A 23,777-nucleotide genomic window follows, 5' to 3' on the forward strand; every position below is an offset into this window, starting at 1 on the left:
TGATTTGTTTCATCAATGTGTGATTGTCTGATGACAAATACTGTATTTACCATCCTGCAGCCGTATTGATCTGAATTTTCTGAGTGAGAAGAGGAGTGGTGATGTGTTTCTTCCTCAAGAGGTCACATTTGTATTTGCCTGCAGTTGCAGTGTCTGTAATGCATGTAATGTTTCCATGACTCGACAGTAATTACAAAGTTCATCTGATGTAACTTTTCACATCGTATCATTTCATTGGAACATCTTGCCAGCAAAAGGAATGAATTAGACTTCAACAGCCCAAACTGGAAAATTATCCTCAGAACTAATATCTTTTCTATGTTATGTCCAATTCCGCGCATGAGGATGCCGTTGATACCAGGCTGCTGATGCAGAGCAAGTTGTCAGCGAGTGTGGCTGTGGGGTCCTGAGATCCAGGACTGGTCTGTGATTAATGGTAGGGGACGCGCCCCACTAATTGTGGTTCCTGACACAGGCACACGTCCCCAGACAAAGCAGGACAGGGCTGGAGCAGGGTGCCATGCTCAATCACCTTCCAGTGGAAAGCCTGTGCGCTGCTCATGGGGGTTCAGAGCAAAGAGAGGTCACGGGATATCTGGAGATGACAGTAGAGGAGAGCTCAGACGAGAATCGGGTGTTGAACCAGCTACTGGAGGAGCAGAATGTTTAAGGTTTGGTATGCAGCCAGTATAAGAATTTGCCAACGGGGGAAAAAGAAAAAAAAAAAAAAACAGCAACAGAAACTTAAGAGATAACAAGGAACAGAGAGATTTACTAAGTCTTACTTTATCCTCACTAGATTATCCCCATTGGATTGGAAATAAGTCTGCATATGGTCTGTGTAACTAAATGCACCTGTTGCAACAATATTGCATTGCAGCCGTATTGTTTAACGGAGTGCGAGTGTGTTTGAACTTATCTGAAAGACATTTCTCTCCAGTCGCCCATGTGTTTTCCCCAGGTGGCATCAGTTCTCAGGAATGAGAGTTTTGAACATGTTTACCTCGGTAGTTTAACGACATGGGTTTACATGTTATTCGACTGACCCCATGCACTCTGTAAAAGCAGAAAAAATGGCCCCAAAATGCAAATGTGCCTTGCTTTTCTTCCACCTGCCGGCATCTTTTGAGTGTGAGGACAGATGGAAGTCATGAATTGGCTGAAGCGAGGGTCTCCCGACATTCAGCTCTATGAAGAAATCTCTTTATAGGGGGAGGGAGTCTGGCTGTTTTTAGATTGTTTCTATCAGCAAAGAGAGCGGCATACAATGAGATGGTTGGGGAGGCCTTTAATGCTTTTTCAACACAAGACTGGGAATTGGGATTAGAAACATCTTCTAAATCTATTTGTTTATATTTGATTGGTATTCCAGAATATTTGTGAAGTTCTATGTTTATTCATTGACTGCAGCATGAATATTTCTTAATCATACCTTGGTCTCCCAAGAGCCCTGTTGTCCTGGGTCAGAGTCATTCAAGCAGAGCCCCCCTTGGTCCCTCTTTGGCCCCCTAGGCCCCCAGGCCCCTGTGAGCTTCCCACAAAAAGTCCACAATGCTATTCAAACAATAGGCCAAGGGACAAAGAGCACATTTACACAAGTGGAGCTTTCTTTGAAAGCAAAAAGGCACTGTTTGGAAGATTTCCAACCCCCCCCCAACCCCACCCCACCCCATACTCCCCCTAAAAAAACACATCCCCCTTTTTGCCCCACCACACCCCACCTCTCAATTCCTTCCCTAGCTTAAGAAAAAAAGTTCGCCATTCCAGTGATGGAGACATGGGAGCCAAATATACTGCACCCAGCCCAATCCCACCCGCCAATCCACAAGCACCCCCAATTTAGCCAAACCCCCTCTTTACAGGACAAAAGCCCTTTAGAGGCCGAGTGTATGTGAGGGCTCTGGTGGATACCATAGTGGCTTAAAGACCGTGGAGGCCTCTAAGAGACACTTCTTTTACTCCCAGTCTCCCTCCATTTCTCTTTCCTTCTCTGTTACTCTCTCTCTCTCTCTCTCTCTCTCTCTCTCTCTCTCTCTCTCTCTCTCTCTCTCTCTCTCTCTCTCTCTCTCTCTCTCTCTTTCTTTCTCTGTCTCTCTCTCAGGCCCTGAAAGGTTCAGCAAGGGGTAGAAAGAGTTTGGAAAGCAAGGGGAGGGGGCAGTACAGGGGGGAGGTGAGGGTGTAGAGGGTGCTCTTATGTCAACATTGTGGTATTTTCCCAAAGATGCATATCGCCTCAATACAAATAGGAGATGTATTTATAGGAGTACATAGAAAGCTGCGTGAGTGGAGAGTGTTTGGCCGAGCTTTCTGGCCATGGCCCCCACGGCTCCATGGATGGTCTTCATGGCTAGTGAAATTGTTATTCTTTAGATGCACGTTGGCTGGGAAACACACAAGTTCTCAGGCGACCACACAGTTTTCTTCCTCCCAATATGGCTGCCACGCAGAGGAGCCCATTGAAAGAAAAGGTCTCGCACCATACATCTTGACTGGAGCCAGTATCCCAAAGTGTCTTTGTAGCTCGGTTCCACACGGCGTGGGGCAGGCCAACAGACATCGTCAATAAATGGTTGTTCAACATTAAACCTGATATGACGCACACAAACCTATTTTACATCCATGTTCTATACCTATTTATCCAACTCAGGGTTCTGGGGCACTGAAGCTAATTTCATCCAACAATGGGCGAAGAGAGTGTACATGCTGGACTGGTCGCCGGTCAGTCACAGGAAAACACACAGAAACAAGTCACATATCCTCACATTCACACCTCCCAGCATTCTACAATCACCAATTAGCTTTAGAAGCATGTCTTTAGATTGTGGCAGGAAACCCAGAGTATCCAGAGAACATCCAAGCTCCAGTCAGAACGCACCCAAAAACCCAACGAAACATGTTTCGATCAAACAGACTCCAGTAAATCTATCATCACAATCTATTGAAGTCTTTTGTCCCTGAAGAGAGCAAACTAGTCACCAGAGCTTCAGTTACATAAAAATGATTTAAAGTTTACAAACTCAGTGAGTATCATAAACCTGTTAGCACATGCTTTTGTTTTGCCATTGATGCAATTGGACAAATAAAACAGGCACTCATCGTGTCACCATCAAGATTTCCTTCATGGGATGGACGCTTCAACTCTTTACGGGAATTTATCTCCTTGGCGTGGTCGATTACTAAGTTTAGCTCCTGAAATTGTGTTTATTTCACCTTTATTTTACGAGGGGAGTTAGTTGAGAACTGGTTCTCATTTTCAATAACGACCTTGTCAAGAGGCGGCATATAACAACAACAAGTCAACAATAAAGAATCGGTTTACTATTTTTATCCATACGTAGTCAGCCAACTCTCACCTGAAAAGTAACATACCTCTCAGCCTTTGTAACTCAGGTATTACAACATACTCGTCAAACCAGTGTCATTACTGACTTAGAATTAGTTCTTCATTTGTACAAGATGTTCCTTGAACAAAAGAAAGTTGAAAGTTCTAAATACTGAATGTCATTCTGATTGAATGCACAAGATGTCTGCCAGTATAAAGTGGCCAAAAGATCTTGCGAATGTTTTGTGTACAAAAAAGTGCGTGAGCTTGAGTATTTCACTCACTATTTTATTGTTTCAGTGTAAAAAAAAAATCAAATGTAACCGGGGATCTCCAGCCTCACTTTCATAGTGAGCAGTGTGATCTGTATTTATTCCCCAACCATTTCTCACTCTCTTCCTCTCGCTCCCCTCCCTAAACCGACGCTCCCAAGTGACATGACAGTCTCTCACATAACCAATCTCTGCTGTTTGCTAACGCTGCAGCACTCTGTGCATCACATTCACAACAGGCTGTGCAATCCGACGCAGCGGGCGGCGAGAACAGCAGCAAGCACAAACACACCTGAATCACACAGACAGGGTCCTGCAGGAGGCCCTGTGTGCGTGTGTGTGTGTGTGTGTGTGTGTGTGTGTGTGTGTGTGTGTGTGTGTGTGTGTGTGTGTGTGTGTGTGTGTGTGTGTGTGTGTGTGTGTGTGTGTGTGTGTGTGTGTGTCAGTGATGCAAGTTGATCACTAGCCCTGTTAGGTAGCATTGACGTCTCCACCTCAGAGCTGGCACACAGGGGAGTTATTGATTAGCATTAAGCATCCATGCAGATGGCCAATAAAGAGCAGGTGAGCCAAAGAGGGTCTGGGGAATGGGGGAAAGGGGGAGGTGTGTGTGCGTGTGTGTGTGTGTGTGTGTGTGTGTGTGTGTGTCTGTCTGTCTGTCTGTCTGTCTGTCTAGGCTGCAGAAGGAGGTGGAAAAAAAGCTGCAGTGCTGGTCAGCCGAAAACAACAAAGGTGATGAGGAAAACAGTAATATTAACAGCAAACAAAGTAAGACCAAAAAAAGACATACTTTTAGAAGGGGAAACTATAGTTTTAATTTTTATTTTTAATAAAATTAATACTATTAATACCCAATATGCTCCATGTAATTGAATTGATTTTGTCATACTCATCTGAAACCTGACAAAAGATTGCTTAAAAAGAGGTGAAATAACCTGGCACAGGTTGTGAGCAGGTGCACGTGGAATTAATCATCTCTGCATCCCAATTCAACAGGAAGCCACATTTTGCAGTTTTTCTGATGTCGCTGCTTCAGGCTTTAGTATGACGCAGGTTCCCGCATGCTTGTCAGGTATTGTGCATCAGTCCACAACTTTCCTGTCATATCTGTCACTAGGAATATGCTGCAGACACCAATGATCCTCAGGGTACACACACAATATCCTGCAATATTGAATATTCCTCGAACAGATGATACGTGTGGTACACTGCGCCAAAGAATCACGTATGATTTTTTTTTTCTGCTGCTGTGTTTGGGATATTTATAGTGCGTTAGAAATTTTTATTTTTATTTTCAAAAAAAGAGATGGCGAAAACACAACGGACCACCTTTAACGTCATATTTATTGTTATTTAGTTACTCAATAAAACATATACAGATATATACAATATGCAGGAAAACAGACGACTGCACTTTACATATTATTAAAAAAAGAAAACAAAAACCAAAAAAATCTGTTTGTAAATTGCCGTCACAGTCCTCCATCTATTGTTTCAGAAATTCAAATTCAACAGAAGCTTTATTTAAAGATTACAAGATTGCCTAACACACAGCAAATTTTCTCTTATTATACATGTGCAATACCAATAATCTTTTTTTTTTTTTTTTTTCAATTCCCTTATTAAACAATCCCTTGACGTTCCCATTGGCTGAATTGTATACAAGTGGAGGAGAAGAGAAGAGAAGAGAAGAGAAGAGAAGAAGAGAAGAGGAGAGGAGAAGAGAAGAAGAGAAGCAAATGATAAAAGCCTAAAATCTGCTTTGATGAGGAGAGAAAACTGTCGAGTTACATTCATGCATGAGCATTCTGTCTTCCTCTACTTCTATTTCTCAGTACTCAGGACAGGACTGACGAATCGGTGGGTCTTATTTAATCGAGAGGTGCCAGAGTGGGAGAAGTTGGGCCTGTAAACTGAGCCGCCGCCGCCGCCGCCGCCGCCACAGGAGGCGCAGGCGTCAGACGTAAAGTCACAACTGGGGCGAGTTGCGTTCGGGCTGCGTTAATCCCAACATTGTGGATGCATCACAAGACTAAAAACACAAGTATACAATCAAAGCCAATGACAACTGATATCTCTTCTTCTGCTTCTGGGTTTGTGTTCTCCTCCTTTAACGTTTCTTTATTTTTCTTCAACGAGGAAAATAAAAGAACCAAAAAAAAATATTGTTTTTGAGGTTTTCCAGATGTGGGCACCGTAGAGAAGAACCCAGCGCTGTATTGTCCAGCAGTATGAGAGAGTGTTTTTAAGTGTGACCGCTGCACACGTCAGAACAAAAAACATCATATTTGCGTGTGAGTGTGTGTGTGTGTGTGTGTGTGTGTGTGTGTGTGTGTGTGTGTGTGTGTGTGTGTGTGTGTAACTGTATTTATGTTTTTGCATTTATGAGTGGAAATGTCTTTTTTTTTCTCTCTCTCCCTGAACAGGCAAGAGCCACACGCAGTTGTCTCATCAACAAATTATCACCAGCACCGTCCTCATTAATGTTATTTGTCTCTCGAGCTTTCCTTCTTCTTATTTTCTAATCGTCCTCACGTCTTCCTGCCGGGTCTCGCTGTTTGTTCAAGTCAGTGCCGCCACAAACGTCCCAAATCGGTTTGAGATATCAGAGTGGAGAGAGCGCCAAGACGAGACCGGCCCCCCTCGGCCTTTGCTGTCTCCCAGCTCGTCTGTGCAGTGGACGGACAGGCACTGCAGGTGGTTTCCTCCATTGCTCCCACCTCCTCCTCCACCTCCTCCTCCACCTCCTCCACCACCTCCTCCTCCGCCTCCGCCTCCAGCCGCTGGGGCTCCAGCTTTACTCTGGGAGAGCTCTGATTCTGCAGACAAGCACAGAGAGAAAAAAGGTTAATTAAGACTGTAAAGAAAAATGAAAAACAACTTCAAGCAATTGGCATTCTCTGATCCAGATGAACCATTTAAAATACACGCTTTTAATTAAACCAGTGTCATTTTCACATCCCACTCTAAATCTGCACTGTGAAATTAATTCAACACCGTTCCACCCCCCCATCAATAAGACCCGACGAGGAGACTGTAAGCAAAGCTTCCTCTCCTCACACTCCACCTCCTCATGCCTGATATAAACACGTGAAAACACACACAAACAGACACAAATTTATTTGGGTGCATCCAGGCGTGCAAATCTGGAGCGCTCCCCGCAGGTCCGCCGGTCAGTGGGTCAAAGGGCATGGGGAAAAGTGTCCTTTAACCCTGCTTGACCCAATTTACTGGTATAATGACCATGCCAGAGTATCGACCCCGTGTCACCAAGGTGTGAAGCCTCATATTAAATGGTTGCACCCGGCCTCCAGAAAAATCCATACCAAGGTTGATTATACGTCATATAAAGAATGTGAGGCCAGAGGTAATGCTGGTGCCTGAGATGCATGCTTCACATATGGAGAAAAATCACCGCGTGTCGTGTGACGGAAAAAAAAAATGAACCCGGAAGACTGACGGGGAGAGACTGAGTAAAAAATAGATGTAAAAGTGCAGCGTCACACTTCTTCGTCACCCCAAGACAGACTACAGCACACAGAGGCAGAAATTAGGGAAAAGTTTTTTTAAAAAGACACACAGAATATTTATATATATATATATATATATATTAAAAAAATAAATAAAAAAGACACACTACAACTAGGTGAGAGTTAGTGGTGGGGCTACGTGTTATGACACCAGTGTTGCATCCTGCGCTTTGGGTTTTGCCTCCAAGCAAGCCCAGAGCGCAGAGCAAACCTGTGTGAAGATGTTAGAATCCTCCGCTTAAATCAGTCCGATTAATCTCCCATCTCCTCACCACACAAAACACACCACCGCCTTGCTCCATGCGGATGGTTGAAACGGATCAGTGTGCCGCGCGGAGCCTCCGAGCTTTGAGGTGCAGGGACAACTTGGCGTCTGAGTGTAGAGGCAAGTGGAAAACAGCTCTGACAAGCTGAGTTACATGTGTCAGAGAAGGGAGAGGCTGTGATAGACGGCAGTCTGGGCACAGAGGCTGCAGATCACAACACTCCAGTCAGGGTGCTGCTCACCTAAGAGAAGAGAGGAGCGCTGCACCATTTTATCCGCAACCCCATTTCCCCTTTTTAGCTCCTCTCCCTCTGCTTTTGGAAAATCTTTTTTTTATTGAGGGTTTTTTTGGGGGTTTTTTTTACACTTTTTATCTCCTCCTCTCCTCCGTAGTGACAAAGTTTTAACAGAATGTAGCCAAAGGAGCCGGGACCGAGCAGCGAGGACGATGGCAAGAGGCAGGCAGGCAGGCAGGCAGGCAGACATGCAGCCAGTGAAGCAGGCTTGCCCCCCAGCCTGTCTGGGCTGCGACCACTGGAATGGAAAAGTGGGGGGATTTGGTGAAAGGTCAGGCAGCCAAGCCTCCCGTTGTTCTCAGTTTCGTTTGCCTCTCTGACTGCCGGTCTCTGTACATTTCTCTCTCCGTCTCCATCTCCCTCCCGACGACTAGGGACATGGTGTAAGGGGGGTGCAGGGGGGTGGGGAAGAAATAAGGATTTAGAGCAGTGTTGGTGGTGGCTGTGACAAGATCTCACATTTGCCAGAGGGTTCAGTCATACACCTCAGCATGGCTGATCCCCACCCCCTGCCAGTACCCCCCCCCCCCCCCCCCCCCACACACCCCCACCTCCTCCTCCTCCACTCACACTCCCTCTTCTCAGCGCTGTGCCCTACAGCACCCGCCAGCAGCTCATGCTAGCTGGGCACAGCAGGGTCCGCACCGGCCTGAATAGGCAGCCAAGCGTTCCCCTGGCTCACTGCTGACACACAGCAAACTGACAACACACACGGCCAAAAACACACAACACGCCAGCCACTGCTGCCGCTGCCACACTCACACCAGCCCTCAGCTGCTGTTCCACATGCGCGCACGCACACACACACACACACACACACACCTAAACACACACACGCCTGCATACATATGGATGTGCATCCAGAAACACACTCGCACAGTCTTAGCGAGACACATTACTCAGCTTCAAAGCAAGGACACTGGTAGAAAGTACACCGACAAGGAAAACACACGGCACAAATGTCAAAATGATCACTTGCCCGCACTCAATTTTAAGGCTTGTTTGATCCCACAATGTTCATAAAACAGCCTTTGTTTTTAAAGATTTTTTTTTTCTCCCCATCAGTTATGGTAAATAGCTTGATTGCCATCCATTACCATACACATTTTCAATTAACAGCATATCCAAAATCCACCACTTGTGAAACGAGCCAAACACTTGACCGCCACAAGATTAAAATATCCCTCGGTATTATGAAGGTAGCCAGGGGGATTCAAGCAGTGCGATTTTTATGGAAAAATCAGACACCACCCTTAAATTGTGAGCATTATCCATGCCAGAGGATTCGTTCAAAGGTGGAAACGGCAGTGTGAAATTTTAAATCACACAAGTCTAAATCCCAATTCACCATGACATTTTACAAGCAGAAAAAAAATCTTTTTCTACCCCCCCCCCCCCCAATAAGATCTGTCTTGTTATAGCTGTTCATTGACTGATGTAGAAATGATATCCACGGTAATATCTCAATAACAGCCTATTCATCCGAAGGGAACAAGCGGGGAGGAGAATACCTGATACAACGGGAACAGTAACAGACATGCAGCTCCGCCAAGACACAAATACACCCAAATATTCTCAACCACATTAACAGCCACTAAAGATTACCAGAGAGATGTGTTAGGTAAATACTGAATTTAATGTGGCGCACTAGTGCGGCCATACCTCTACGTGTGATAGGTGTTTATGTGGTGCTGATGGGGAGGGAGGGGTGTTCACACACACACACACACACACACACACAGTCAGTCAGTGGCCGCCGCCTCACAGACAGACGTGGCCAGAGACGATTAACAGAGATGAGTAGAGCTGCAGCGCCATGAAGGCAGGGGGAGCACCACGCGCCGCTCCGGTTGTCTGGATGACACCAATGTGTCTGGGAGCTGACGGCCTGACACGCGTTTACATGTCATACCGCACGCATCCAACGCACCCGGAGCAACACGGGAGGGTAAACAATGGCTGCTCAGAGACTGTATGTTTTTTTTCCCCACTGGTTTCATATTAAGTCGAACAGCTTGCAATTAGGATTTCAATTAATCCTGAAAGCAACAAAAGCACAAGTTAAAAATAAAGACAGCAACCTTTGACGGCGACACAGATATTGTATTTGCAAAATAATTAGGGCAAAATATATACTGAATTAGATATGTTTCTCAAAAGAAAGAGGGGGAGATGACGTGTGCGTCAGGCGGCTTGGATATAAACGCGGCTTTTAAGGTTCTCCGTCACACTGATTTCCAGGCCAGAGGATCCCAAGCGGCGGGCCTGTGCCCCTTTTCATCCCAAGCTCTATACTTCCATGACGACACTTCACCTTTGACCCCGTGGCCTCGAGGCCGCGACCCCATCCTCTCTGAACACAAACTCCACCAATCAGAGCCCTCCGCCCGCTGACAAAAACACCCAAAGGCTCCTGCTCCTATGACAGTGTGTGACATCAGGTCAGATTCCTTTAGCATAACAACTACCACTCTGGTCCTGGGTGAGGACGCTGCCTTTGTCAGCACAAAAAACCCCTGACACAACCCAGAGAGGAAAAGTGTTGATTCTTCTGGTTTTGTTTTCAAATAAGGTGGGGGTGGAATGTTAAAAAAAAAAAAAAAAAAGGTCGGATTTCAGCCAAAATTAAAAACCTAAAATAAAGCAGCCTGGGGTAATTAGACCAGCAACAACAACAACAACAAACACGTATCCCTCAGCTACAGGTATGTTGAGGAAGGTCCCACAGAGCACAGGGCCTCACCGAGGCATTGTCCCACGTCTCTTTGCCCCAGAGTGAGAGAGTGAGGGGCATATGAGGCTCCCTGCGAAAACCCCTCATCTCCACCCCAGTGCCGTGGTGTGACCTTTCCCTCGGAGCAGAGAGGATATCTGGAGGGAGCGGGAGGGGGCACATTTCTCAGGCAGGGGCACAGGGGTTATTTTGGTTTGAATTTCCGCTCTGTTCTCTGCCCTGCAACATAAAAGACAGAGAGGAAAGAAAGAAAGAAAGAAAAAAAAAAAAAACTTGCCCAGGCAGGCTCTGCCCCCAGCATTTGTTACCTTCTCTCCAACAACACACCCATTCCCATCCCCTCAAAACTCATACCCACACACCAACACACACACATACATACACACCAACACACACACCAGCACACACACCAGCACACACCTCCCCCTCTGGCCACAAGAAGCTCTTAGGAAACCAGACACAAATCAGAACATGGGAAGTGATTTAGTGCCTCCTTCATAACTCACAACCATGTCCAGGACCTGTCCAGCATGTCATCCAAGTCACTGACATATTGATCTACTTCACTGTCTCTATTTTGTTTCAGCTCAGTCCTGCACACATAGTATTTTCTCTTTCCGCCTTCCCGGGGAAAGGTCAGCCACTTTTGAAAATAGTGGTGGTTTTGTGATTAGGGCGACCTGCAAGACAAACGATTTCATTTAGGAAGAAATTGATTTCAAGTAGTCATAAAAAAAATCTTCCAAAAACTGCGTCGTGATGTGAAAAGTGGAAAGTAAAAACTGGACTTTTTATAAATTAAAATAAATCCATACATAAAACAGCTTATTATGGAGGAGCTCATATTTATATATTTGTAACCTAAATATGTTCTTTGAATTTTTACAATAAAGCTAAGAAATAAAGTATTTAATCTAATTATTTCTACTTGCATAAATGCAATAACTCAAGTCACTCGCCTGACGAGCGAAACTACAGATGTCTCTCTGACAAAATAAAAAAAAAGAGAGAAGAAAACAACGACTCCCCTATCTCTCCGAGTTTCTCGTGCACTCCATCAGTCTCTCTTTCCTTCTCCCAGGAGAAACAGCTCCAGTGTCATAACTCATTTGTCAGTTCCTCAATACAAATTAAAAGGCGCCTGACGACTACCTGGATGGCGAAAAACATAACTGCTGCTGGCAGCGTGACAGCATACACACACACACACACACACACACACACACACACACACACACACACACACACACACACACACACACACACACACACACACACACACACACACACACACACACACACACACACACACACACACACACACACACACACACACACACACACACACACACACAGAAGAACTTTTCCTTGCTCAACTGGACCACGGCGGCGGTCACTTTACGGAGACAGTGGACGTCTCGGAGGGAGGCCAGCTACGTCCACAACCGCAGGTTTGGAGCTCCTGGCTCCTGCGTCGCCCTGCTTCAGCTTTCCAGTCCCCGCTGCATCCGAGGAGAATATTTACCACATGCTGAGACAAGTTTCATTTTATTCTGTCGCCCTTCCCCAGGGAAAACAAAACACCGGATGAGCTCCTATTTTGAAGAGCTGAGAATCCAACAAAGCAAAAGGCTTGACACCTTTGTTCATCTTTTCTCTCTCTCCCTCTCTCTCTTCATCAGTCACAAGCACGCCTCTTTAATAGGCCTCCTCTGACTGTCACTTGTGCTCAATGCCTCGCCAAGGCCCAGGAACATAGAACACACGTGCACGGCAAACACACACGTCCTAATTTCTCAACACCTCAAATGCAAGATGGGCATTTTTTTTATTTTTTTTCCCCCCCAAGCCCTGCACTATTTACAAGCTGAGTAAATACTCTTAAACATTTTCAACACATTAGAATTAAGTGTGTGTGTTCCACTGAGCGAGACACCTGAGATCAGCGGCTGAAGCCGTGAGTCTGACACCGAGTCTAAATAAATCAAACTTTATGTCTGCAGCTGACAAATCCATACTATCAAGTTTCAAGCGCTCACAATCCGGCCCTTTGTCACGTGCTCACGCACGCAGCCGCGCACACAGGTGCAGATGCAGCAGAAGCTAGTTAAACGTTAGGAGTTCATGTTCTGTTATTCTTCGGGCAGATTCTGCTAAAAGTTGACTAAAGTTTCTGAAACACTCCCCTGCCGTTATCAATAAAGTGTAACTGCAAGAGTTTTTACAGCTGTGATGAGCCTGTCAATAACCGAGACAACTTACAGTACTCGCTAGATGACGAATTATAACTTTTTACAAAACAATATTACCAATGCTAATTGCTCCGATTATCATAATGATTATCATTACGGCAGTGCAGGAGTTTGTGAGACGCTTGGCGGATGTGTGTTGTTGGAAAAAGTCAATATGAAACACCTTGTAATGACAGGTAAAGAACACAGACTGCCCCGAGCTGTTTTTTTCCACATTCAAGCACATGCCAATCACTTTCTTCTTTTTCAGAAAAAGGGAAACAAAAATTACTGGTGTGATTTGTGGGGTTGTTGTCGTGCTGAAATGTCAAAGCCAGGCAGTCTCACAGGATTGTTCTCCACGGTGGAATATCAATACGGCTCATTCTGCGCTTTAAGTGCTTTCTAGTTGGCATGATAAGACGCCAGTTCCTTCTTTTCAAATCTGTCAAAGTCAGAGTGACAGAGATTTGATCATTATTAGAGCTGTTTAAGGTCTGATTACCGAGCGTGAAGAGTGAAACTATTCCACAAGGTCAACTGTGAAGTGTTTTAACTGTGCTGATAAACAACACACACACACACACACACACACACACACACACGAAAAAAAAAAAAAAAAAAAGAGTCACATAAGTGCAATGTGGCTCAAACAGTGAAAAGTAAAAATAACTGAATCACTTCCTACGCCTGATGGTTGCCTGTTATCAAGACTGTGCACCAGTTTGCGAATGAACGGCCAGCTTCTGGTAAAGATATAAGGATAGACAGGAGGAAGAGGAGGGGGGGATGTGAAGGCTTTTTTTAAGAACTAAAAAAAAAAAAAAAGGAGAAATAATATGAACTGACGTTGCACAACGGGAAAGTTGATCACCCAAATTTCTTGCGGATTCTGCAAAGTTTACAACAACTGTTATTGCACACAGTGACTTGGTGGAGAGAGGAGAAAAAAAAAAGAGCTCCACAATGTCATGAGAGAGGGGGAGGCCAAATATGGGGTCCAGGGGGGGATATTACTGCCACACGCATCACTTTAAACAGACCAGAGGGACCAGAGAGAGGGTGAGCTGGGTGAACTCCACTTTTATCACTCAGTCGTCTGCACATTCAAACCCTCACAAGAGGTTTTTTACTAAAAGTTAACCCTGACAAGATGCTCGGTGTTGTGGGGTTGTTCTTTTTTTTTAATTTTTTATTTTAAATATACGTGGCTTCTCGTGCTCGTAGCGCCAACATGAAGACATCTGACAAAACCACCTGACGTATTACGACGTGACACTCGCCTTTTTTTTTTTTTTTGTGCAGAAATGGAGACGTAAACAACACAGGAACCAAGTTGACCTTCCACCTCGCGCACAGCAAACCCACTGCCATCACCGCATTAAACACAGCAGCAACATTCACCTGTTCATGAAATAACTTTAATCTAAGAGCTTAAAAAAAAAAAAAAAAAAAAAAAACCCAGCAAATACACATCATGTGTGCTTCATGCGTCTGTAAACTGATTATCTCACGTTTAGATTTATTCTCCGAACACCTTCTTCTAAACCCACATGTGAAAATTAAACGGCTGGAAAAAATGCAAATGTGAAGCACTCAGAGTGCGGCTTATAATTATTTACATTTCATTGTATTATCAGTTACATTGATAATGCATTACAATTAGCCCAGGTATTTGTGTGCAAATGTATCCTGCCTATTATTACTGAATTTATCAAGCTGCCAGTCGTTTAAGAGTGAAAATAAGCAGCGCATAATTCAACAACACTCCCGAGAGAGAGCGCGCACACACACACACACACACACACACACACACACACACACACACACACACACACACACACACACACACACACACACACACACACACACACACACACACACACACACACACACACACACACACACACACACACACACACACACACACACACACACACACACACACACACACACACACACACACAAAAGGAAGTTTAGGACCGAGGACAGGTATAAAACTATTTCACCTGGGAAAACAAAGCTATACCGTGGAAAAAAAACCAACTAATTATGTTTTTGGTAATACTTTGTGAAAATATTCCCGCTGAAAAAAAAAAAAGTCTTAACACAGATTCTTATCTTAAAGAGACGATTAAAATGTTCGATAAAGTTTTTATTAGCGTAAAATAGTCATTTAATCTGTCACTGGAAGCATGGAAATTAATTCTTTGATCTAATTATGATGATCATCTTTCTTTGACCAAGTTATATTTCATTAAGGCTAATGGACTACAGAATTGCCCTGATTCCTATTAAATTAACAACACTGGCTGTTTCTTGCCGATGGCAGATTTTTGTTTACAAGACTGAGAACTTCAAACTAGACTGAGTGGTCGAAGTGGATATTTTCTGCAGCGGTAAAAGCCTGTGGGATGTTGGTTCTTATGGACCTACTCTGTGGGCTATGACTTATCTTAAATTATTATGTTATTTTGCTCCCTTCTGTGTAGCCTAAGCATCAGATTCAATCTCAAAATCCCCCCCTCCCCCTCCCCCCCTCCGCTCCCAAATACACCTCCACCCTTTTTTCATCTTTGCTGTCTGAAGCACTCAAATGAGAAACTGTCAGGAGCCGTGATTTGTGCTAACTAGCTATCGATCGCTCCAGAGCTGCATGCCTTGTGTCCATGCAGGGAGGGCTGAAGGAGGGGAGGAAGAGGAGAGGAAGAGGAGAGGGGAGGAAGAGGAGAGGAGAGGAGAGGAGAGGAGAGGAGAGGAGAGGTTGGACAGGGAACTTTGCAAAGTGAAATGAGCTTTTAGTCCAGCAATATTCAAACACACAAAGCAACAGGATGAGTATGACTGACTGTGTATCCATTTTTATATTCCCTCTCAAAGGAACATCCCTTTAACAGCAGAAATATTGATAGTATGCAGCCGTTACTTATTGGCAAAAAACAAACAAATAAATAAATAAATAAAATTCTTGAAGGAAAAGAGTTGAATAAGGTGAAATGCACAACTTAATACCATTTTTTTTTTTAAATCTAATTAAATAAGCCTACTGCGTGTAACTGCTCTGGTGTTCCATGCACACGGCTAGAGACCACCGCCACCGTCAAACAAGTCACAGCGCTGTTTCTGTGTAATGGCATTCGTGTAACAACCCGACACCCGGAGCTCACACTCATATAAACAATGCGCCCGGACTCCAGAGTCCGCGCAATGCGCGCCCCCGCGCCTCTCTGCACCCGCAACGATCAGAACAAAGAGGCGCCGGGGACGCGCTCGACGTTACGCACAAACATATACATACATAGATATATTCACACGGTCATATTCACTCACATGCACAAGATACAAGACGATCACTTTTCAAAATTTTTCCCCCTCAATGAAGCGACATGATCAGTCTCTGCTGGATTAAGTTTAGAACGAATAAGCGATGACACCGTGAATAGAAAATAAAAAAAAGGAGAAAAAAAGATTACAAGTCACTCAGAAGAAAATCTGAAAGACAGAAAAATAAAGACAGGATAGTGTGGTGCATAAAGAGAGTGCAACTCAGCAGACACCAGGTCTACTTTTATATAATGGATAAAATACACGAAGTAACCATCAGCGAAGTTAATATATTTCTAAGGATAGCATGGGATGATTAGTATTATTTATATTATTATTATTAATAATATTATTATTAATATTATTATCATCAGTGTAATCCACAATTAAAATTTTTGGGCTATTTGCATTTTTTTATTTAAATCCATTTAAATAAGATTAATTAATTAATAATAAATGTACAAAAGTTATTCTTTGGGCATAATCTCACAACTGCAAATTCCAAAATTGTGTTTTTACACCAGATCTATCACTTTGTCTCTAAATTGATAGAAATAAACTATTATAATTTACTTTGCGTCTTAAAGCTCCAATTGACCTTGTAAATAATGATAAATCATGCATTATTTAAAAGTGACAGAAATCGATCTTACACTAATAATTAACGATTTAAAAAACACACTAAACCAAATACCATTGGGCAGTAAAAGCATTTACAAATTACCCTGATCATTTTTGCTGAATTAAACTAACAGCGCGTGTCAGTAATTTCCTTCTGATATGTAATCCTTGAAATGATAATCCCTGACCGGCCGATCTGAAATCAATGCACTTTCACCAGCTCGGTATTATCCCATGATAATATCAAAAACAAACACGTAACAAGGCGAAGGGAAACCCCGCTGAGCAAAAGCATATCCTCAGAAAGCTATTAATCTTCTCAATGTAGTTGTTCACCCTGAAAACCGAGATAAAGAACCACAGGAAATGTTTACTTTTCTTGAGCTGCTCTTTTGAAGCGCCTGTACAATGAAGAAACCTTTAACAAATACGTTGAACAGACGTTGTCACTTTGCTCATTAAAACGGATTTTTCATTGTTTGAGCTTGTTCTTATATAAATACTTTAATACTACCTCATTTAAGCCAATAAAAATCTAATTAAAATTAAAATAATATTATTAGTTCCAAGTTGTAAAAATTTAATGGAACTTGCTGTGGTTTTTTTTAATTTTTGTTTTTTTAACTTTGGAATATCAATAATCCCAATTAAACAGAGACAGGTGCTTTGAGTTTGCTTAATGTGTACATAACAAAGACAGCACAGTATTTTATCTGTTATGTGGGTGGTAATTTAAATAAATAACATTTTAAATAAAAAAGCGTCTTATGAGGAAAATATACCACTTTTATGGGTTTTTTATGATCAGTAAATTAAGTCTGAGTTGTGAGTGAGTGAGAGGAGAGGAGAGGAGAGACAGAAAAAAGGAAAAAAAGACAAATGTAGAGAATAAAACAGTTTGATTTACCTTCTTTACTGTTGTTTTGGCTCTTGTTTTTTTCCCAGGGTCCCATGGCCTTGTCATCCTCTGACCCGTCCATCATGGCCTTGTCACTGGGCACGTACCAGGTGGCGTGCTGCTCTGCCATGAGGGTGTCAAGGTCAATAGTGCCCATTGAGCCCTTCCCAGCATCCGGGCTGCAGCTCGCCAGCTCATTGTCTCCGTTCTGTGAGGGACAGTCGCCATTCTTTTTGCCATTCTTCATAGCCAGAGGCTGGTCTTCAGAGATACTGAACTGTTGCCGCTGCAGCTGGATCTGGGCCTGCAGAATCTCCAGAGGATGGATTTCTTCCTGGCCAGAGGTGCTGGATGGGGTTCGTACCTGTTCCACACCAGGCGTGCCCGGGTGACTGACCCCACTGGCCCCTGTGCCCACACCAGCGTTCAGTCCATAGCTGTCTGGTGTCGAGGTAGTATGATTGTTAATGCCCATGCCTAGGGGCTTCTGTCCATTTATCATCCCATGGTCACTCCTCTGCATTTTCGGGGAGGCAGTGATCATGGGGCTGCGATTAGGCTTGGGGGCTGAGGCCCCTCCTGCATCTGAACTGGAGGACACCTCATCCTCGTTGCCGTAGTGGGTGCTGACATCGTCAGGAAAGTCCACTCTCGGTGAGCTACTGTCAGACTTGGCAGCAACACTTTGAATGCCACTGTCTAAAGAAGACATAAGGTCAGCCTGGTCCCCCAACATTAAGTCACCTCCTTTTCCCCAAGAGGGTGACTGGAGGTGTTTCTCATGGGGCGTGCCCCCACCCCTCTCCCCAACGCCAGCCGAGGGGGTCTGCTGGCCTGGACTTACAACAGGGTTGCCATTGTCAGAGGAAAAAAAAATTCCAGGGCTCACATGTCCACTGTCTCTTTTTCTCCTCCCTCTCCCTCTCCCACTCCCTGTTGTTGCCTTCCCCTCACTGCACGGGGTAGCGTCCATGTTGTAATTTGGGGAGAGGGCACTGGCTTCCCCCTGCACCGTCTGGCTTTGAACTGCAGGCTTAGAGCTGCTATTCCCGGTGCCAGGCATCTGGCTGTTCTGGGAAGTGCTGCTCTGAAAATATTCAGGACCAGCACTGCCAGTCCCATTAGATGTGCTGCTATTAATGTCCTGCTCTGTCTGACTCAGTTTTCGCTTGCCCTCATTTTGGTTCTTCTTGTTGAATGTTACGTTGAGATTGGGGGCCCCTAGGCTAGCGATCATGTTCTGGCAGGCCGTAGAAAGGGCCGCCAGGCAGCTCTGGCCGAAAACACTGTCTTTAGTGCTGGTTTTGCTGAAATTCCCGAGAGACAGAGCTCCAAGCTTACTAACAGACGACCGCTGGCCTGAGGGGAACTCAGGCTGAGGAGGGTAGCTCCCCGGTGAGGTGCTCACCCCCTGGGGAGCATTGTGGGCAGGCCCTTGTCGGTTAGCCCCCCCATAGGGAAATGTTGGCTGTGCTCCCATTGGAGGTGCAGGGAAGTCAGCTGGCCGTCTCTCTGCTGGTGCATTTGGATGTCCTGCTCCTGCTCCTGGAGACTGCATTTGTGAGAGATTGCCCATGTTGCCACTGAACTGTGAGTGGATGCCCGGGGAATGGAGGGTCTGCACATGCCCGTCTCCTGGTATTCTCATGGGCTCCTGCATGCCAATGCCTGGCCGAAACATCATCCCAGGCCCATTCTGCTGTAAACCTAGGTCATGAGGCCCTGACTCATTACCCGCTCCACCCATACGCCGTGACATCATCTCTCCTGGTGGGTGGGACCCCTGAAACCAGTTCTCCTGAGGTACATGAGGATTTTGTCCATCGATGTTGGGCATTCTGCCACCATTCTCTCTGTCAAAGTTAGTTTGTGGCATGTTCCCGACTGGGCCACCATGAGCCATTGGGCCAGGAGGTACATCGCCATGGTGACCCAGCTGCTGCAGACTGGGCTGCCTCATCCTCTGCTGCTGGTTTCGTGAAGCCATCTGTTTTATCATCATGGCCGCATTTTGGCGCTGCTGCAGAGACTGCTGCTCAGGCCCTGGATGCTGCAGGGGACCCGGTGCGAAACCTTCATTCACAGGGGGGGTGAATTCTCCAGGAAGTCCAGGGTAGGCAGAGGGGGAGAGGTGGTTATCTATACTGCCACACCAGCCTTCACCACCATGTGCATTAGGAAAATCAAATCTCGGCCTTTTAGCCATGTTCATATAAGGAGAGTCAAAGTGTTGCAGCCTTTGATTTGGGGGTTGCTGGGAGGGAGGAGGAGCTTGCTGTTGCATATTAAACATGGGGTCCCCATAGGGGTGCAGACCCCTATTTTCCAGTCTGTGAATGGGATATTCAAACTGGTTGTGTTGGCCAGGCATCATGACCCCTCCATCCAGAATGTTAGGGTTAGTAGCGCTGGGCTCAGCCTGTGGGGGTCGGGGGAGGCCAGGGGGGCATGAGTTCTGTCTGGCTATCAAGCCAGCTTGTTGTTGCTGCTGCATGAGAGGATGTCTTGCATTGACCCCCGGCTCCATTCCCACGGGCACCTTCCGGCCATTTCCAAAACGCTCAAAAAACACTCCATGCTGGGGTTGCTGGGACTGTGGTGGAGGCTGGTGTCCCTTAGAGATGCCCGGCATACCTGGTGTCCGAGGCATGCCGGAGTTCCCCGGGAAACTCCCACTGGGAACTGGCCTTCCGGGGCCAAAATGTGGTAACTGAGATTCTGATTCTGATGGGGAAAACACAGGTACATCAAAATGTCCAGACTGAGGCTCACTGGGGAAGTTATAGTCTAATCCTTCCACTGGTCCCTGGTTTGGCATCCGTCGAGGCTCCAAACCGTGAGACTCAGAGGATGATGAAGAGGAGGAAGGAAGACCATGGAAGGATGCTGCTCTGTTAGGTGACTGGTCCAGGGGTAGACAAGGGGCGGGGACGGCGTGATTGCCACTCGGAGGCCCGTGATGCTGGAAGTCAGGCATGTTACTGGACCGCTGCTGCGGCTGGGGGAAGCCATCCCCTGTCTGTCCCTCAGCAAGAGGATCAAATCCTTCTCCAAAACCCTGCTGTGGTCCCATGCCATTATTGTTGTAGCCCATTAGCCTTCCACCATGTAGGCATGATGACCCTGGCTCAGGGCCTCCGAAATTCCCACTGAAATGAGGATGATGTTGATGGGGGTGAGGTTGATGGCCGTGTGGATGTCCTTGATGAGGTTGCTGGTTGTTAAAAAATCCATGCATCGGTCCTTGCTGCTGCTGCTGCTGAAGTCCGCCACCTGCATGCATGTCTGAGTGTCCCCGCGGGTGGAAGCCCCCGTACTGCTCTCCGTTCATGTTCATATTGAGACCGAGCATTTGCGGCTCAGCCAGGGGGGGCATCCCGGGCTCCACGGCTCCCGGCGGGCCTCCGGCATGAAACCCCGGGCCTTTATAATGGGAGCCCATGTTCAGTCTCTGTTGGTTTATGTTTCTCTCTGACTGGCCAGGGTTTCTGCTATTAATTTGAGAACCAAACTGCTCCAGCCCAAACATACTCCCCTGCAATCAATCCCACATGACGGCAGGTTTGCCAGACATCGGCACACTCTTTATTTTTCCGTCTGTCTCAAAAGGCAAAAAGAGAGAGAAAAAAGATACAAAAAAAACCCTAATGAAACGTCTGTATAACTTTTTTGATTATTATGATGTATCTGCTTTAAGTGTCGAAACTCACCAAATAAGTTCTCATTGCTGCAAAGCTACTGTTTGTCCAACTTCTCCAGGGACGCGGAGATAGACTGTCCATTTACGCACGTAGATTGCGTCTATTCCTGTACAAATGCTCCACGAAATGTCTTCTGATAACGATTGATATTACCAAAATAAAAAAAAAAGATGGAAAAAACTTTAGCACTAGTAACGTTTCACACACCAAAGTTTTTCAGTGCGCATTTCTTAGGAGCGAACGTGACATACACACAAAAAAACTCAACAGTGCGCTGACAAACTAAGCGCAAAAAGTCTCAGGGATCGAGCAGGGGATATAACAGTTTTTTTCTTTTTTAAATTTCGCGTTATTCCAGTCCGATGTCAAGTGTCCCAGAATGACATTCTGTATACGGTCCCATGATGAAAAGAAAAAGAAAAAAAAATCCAATCGGTGCCGTGCAGCTGGAGCTGCAGCTTTGCGTAAAGACAAATCTTCTTCAAATCAATACTGCTCACCGATGTCCTTCAAAATCTGTGAAACGGCTGAACAGGCATGAAGCCAAAAGTCCCGTGTGATGGAAAGTCTACAACCACGGCTGTGCAGCCGGGGCACCGGAGAGCCGAGGCGGCTGTTTACGCGTTCTTTAACCGCACTCCACGACTCCACAGCGGCTTGACAGCATCCCTCACTCGCTGCCGCTCATGCACGTTGGAGTGAGAAGCGCCGTGGATTAAAGTCCTTATTTTCCCCCCAGTCGGCTCGGATCCTGGTGCGCGCTGCGCGTCCCCTCCGTGCGTCCTGTCTGGTGTAGGTCTGAGTGCACTTGGGAGCGATTCACAGATACACTCACACTCCGCTCTACCGCTTGGCGCTGTGTGAGATCAACGCGTCCCGAGGAGCCAGCAACAAGTTTTGCATTTCTGCAGCCACTTCCATCCATGAGGCTTCATCCAATCACAGCCACGGAACAAAGCTTTGGAGGGCGGGACGAGCGCTGTTAAGGTGGTCCAGAGAGTCAATGAGATTGTAAACTCTTGTGCGTAAATCACATCTTCGAAATGGCTTTCACTTTATAACGTTTTTTTGCGCTCTCTCTCTCTCTCTCTCTCTCTCTCTCTCTCTCTCTCTCTCTCTCTCTCTCTCTCTCTCTCTCTCTCTCTCTCTCCAAAAAAAGCAGGATCAGATTTGAGCTGGATGTGATTTTGCAGGTACAAAACATTTTTTCCCCAAAAATAAAAGAGTCAGTTTTCACCACTTTAAAGCAGATTTGTAGACAAACTCGGATAAGATGAGAGGGAGGAAGAAAAAAAAAAAAGGTGCAACTTCTTCCTCTGGAATGAAAGTGGTTGAAGGTGAATTCTCCACACTGCTGTTTTGCATGTTGCCTCAGACCTTTTCACCCCCGCAAACTGTCTGTGTGCCTTTCACCCACTGATCCATGCAGTGATCAGCTCTGTGGCGCAGGATCATGTTTATAATAACAACATATAACGCAACAGCGCGATTAGATGAGCGGGTTTTAATTTGTTTATTCCATGCAGGATGGTCGAATGTTTCTGGAGAAAGTGCCTCGCCTCGGTCACAGGGTGGATGTTGGTTTAGTCCTCATGTGTAAGCAATTGCGGATGAACAGTCGCAATCTCAATCCGAAATCTATGCTGAATAATGAAATTGCCCCCATACTGGCCTGGGTACAGGAGATTGATTTATAGCTGGTGCTGACTGAGAAATAATGCACACTCAGAAATCCAGCCAAATATACGAGCTGCTATTGATGCCAGGATATGGAGCAGGGCGACGATATGAAGTGGATCGCATCTCTTTGGCCAATCAGAGTCCAGTATGAGTCCAAACTCAACCAAGTAGAGCTCGGTTCTGATCATCAGTACAGCTTAAAATAGAATATTTCTCTTGCAAAGCCACATCAGGAGAATTTATTTGTGAGGTTAATTAGCTGCAGGCCTACAACTGCCCAGGTTATCAGTGTCAGGTTAAGTGCTGGCGTAATTTAAGATAAGGAATAAAATTATTCACCTTATCATTATGTTTATGTAAGTGTGAGACAATGGCCCTGCTATAACAAAGTCAGCTCTAACAATATCTGTGCCCCCAAACTGATGCCCTTCCATAAATCAAGAAGAAAAATAGTGAGTTTTTCATTTTTATGCTGTGGTTTTATTGAGGTGTGTGCCTTCATATATATGTATATATATATATATATATATATATATATATATATATATATATATATATATATATATATATATATATATATATATATATATATATATATATATATAAATCTTCGTTAGTATTCCCAGCTCATGTAGTTTCAATATTTTCTGTGCGTATATTGAAGAGTGCACTTTCTTGTATTTGTACCACTTAACAGAAAGAAAAACACGCATTTCAATGAAGATTTCTCGTGACCTGTAGTGAAATCAAGCCAAACTGGTGAGATTTAAAAGGACGGAAATTATATGAAATAAAGGGACGACGCGGGGAAAGTGAATAAGATGTGGATGTTTTCTTTGGTGAAACTAGTACACACCATATAATCCTTTTTTTCCGACATGGCAGACAGAGAGCTCGGAGTGA

The 23,777-nt window shown here is 45.1% G+C and overlaps 1 protein-coding gene across 1 annotated transcript; it reads right to left on the reverse strand.

Annotated features, from left to right (window-relative positions):
• Window positions 1–4,920: 4,920 nt before the first annotated feature.
• mn1b (meningioma 1b) lies at window positions 4,921–21,150 on the reverse strand. Its single transcript, XM_080468435.1, has 2 exons — window positions 17,503–21,150; window positions 4,921–6,413 (listed from the first exon to the last, which is right to left on the reverse strand). Exons 1-2 carry the CDS (start codon window positions 21,020–21,022, stop codon window positions 6,157–6,159), a joined length of 3,777 nt encoding a protein of 1,258 aa, XP_080324561.1. The 5' UTR covers window positions 21,023–21,150; the 3' UTR covers window positions 4,921–6,156.
• Between the last annotated feature and the right edge of the window lie 2,627 nt (window positions 21,151–23,777).

This window comes from Lipophrys pholis, assembly GCF_963383615.2.
Source record: "Lipophrys pholis genome assembly, chromosome: 7".
Taxonomy (NCBI): Eukaryota; Metazoa; Chordata; class Actinopteri; order Blenniiformes; family Blenniidae; genus Lipophrys; species Lipophrys pholis.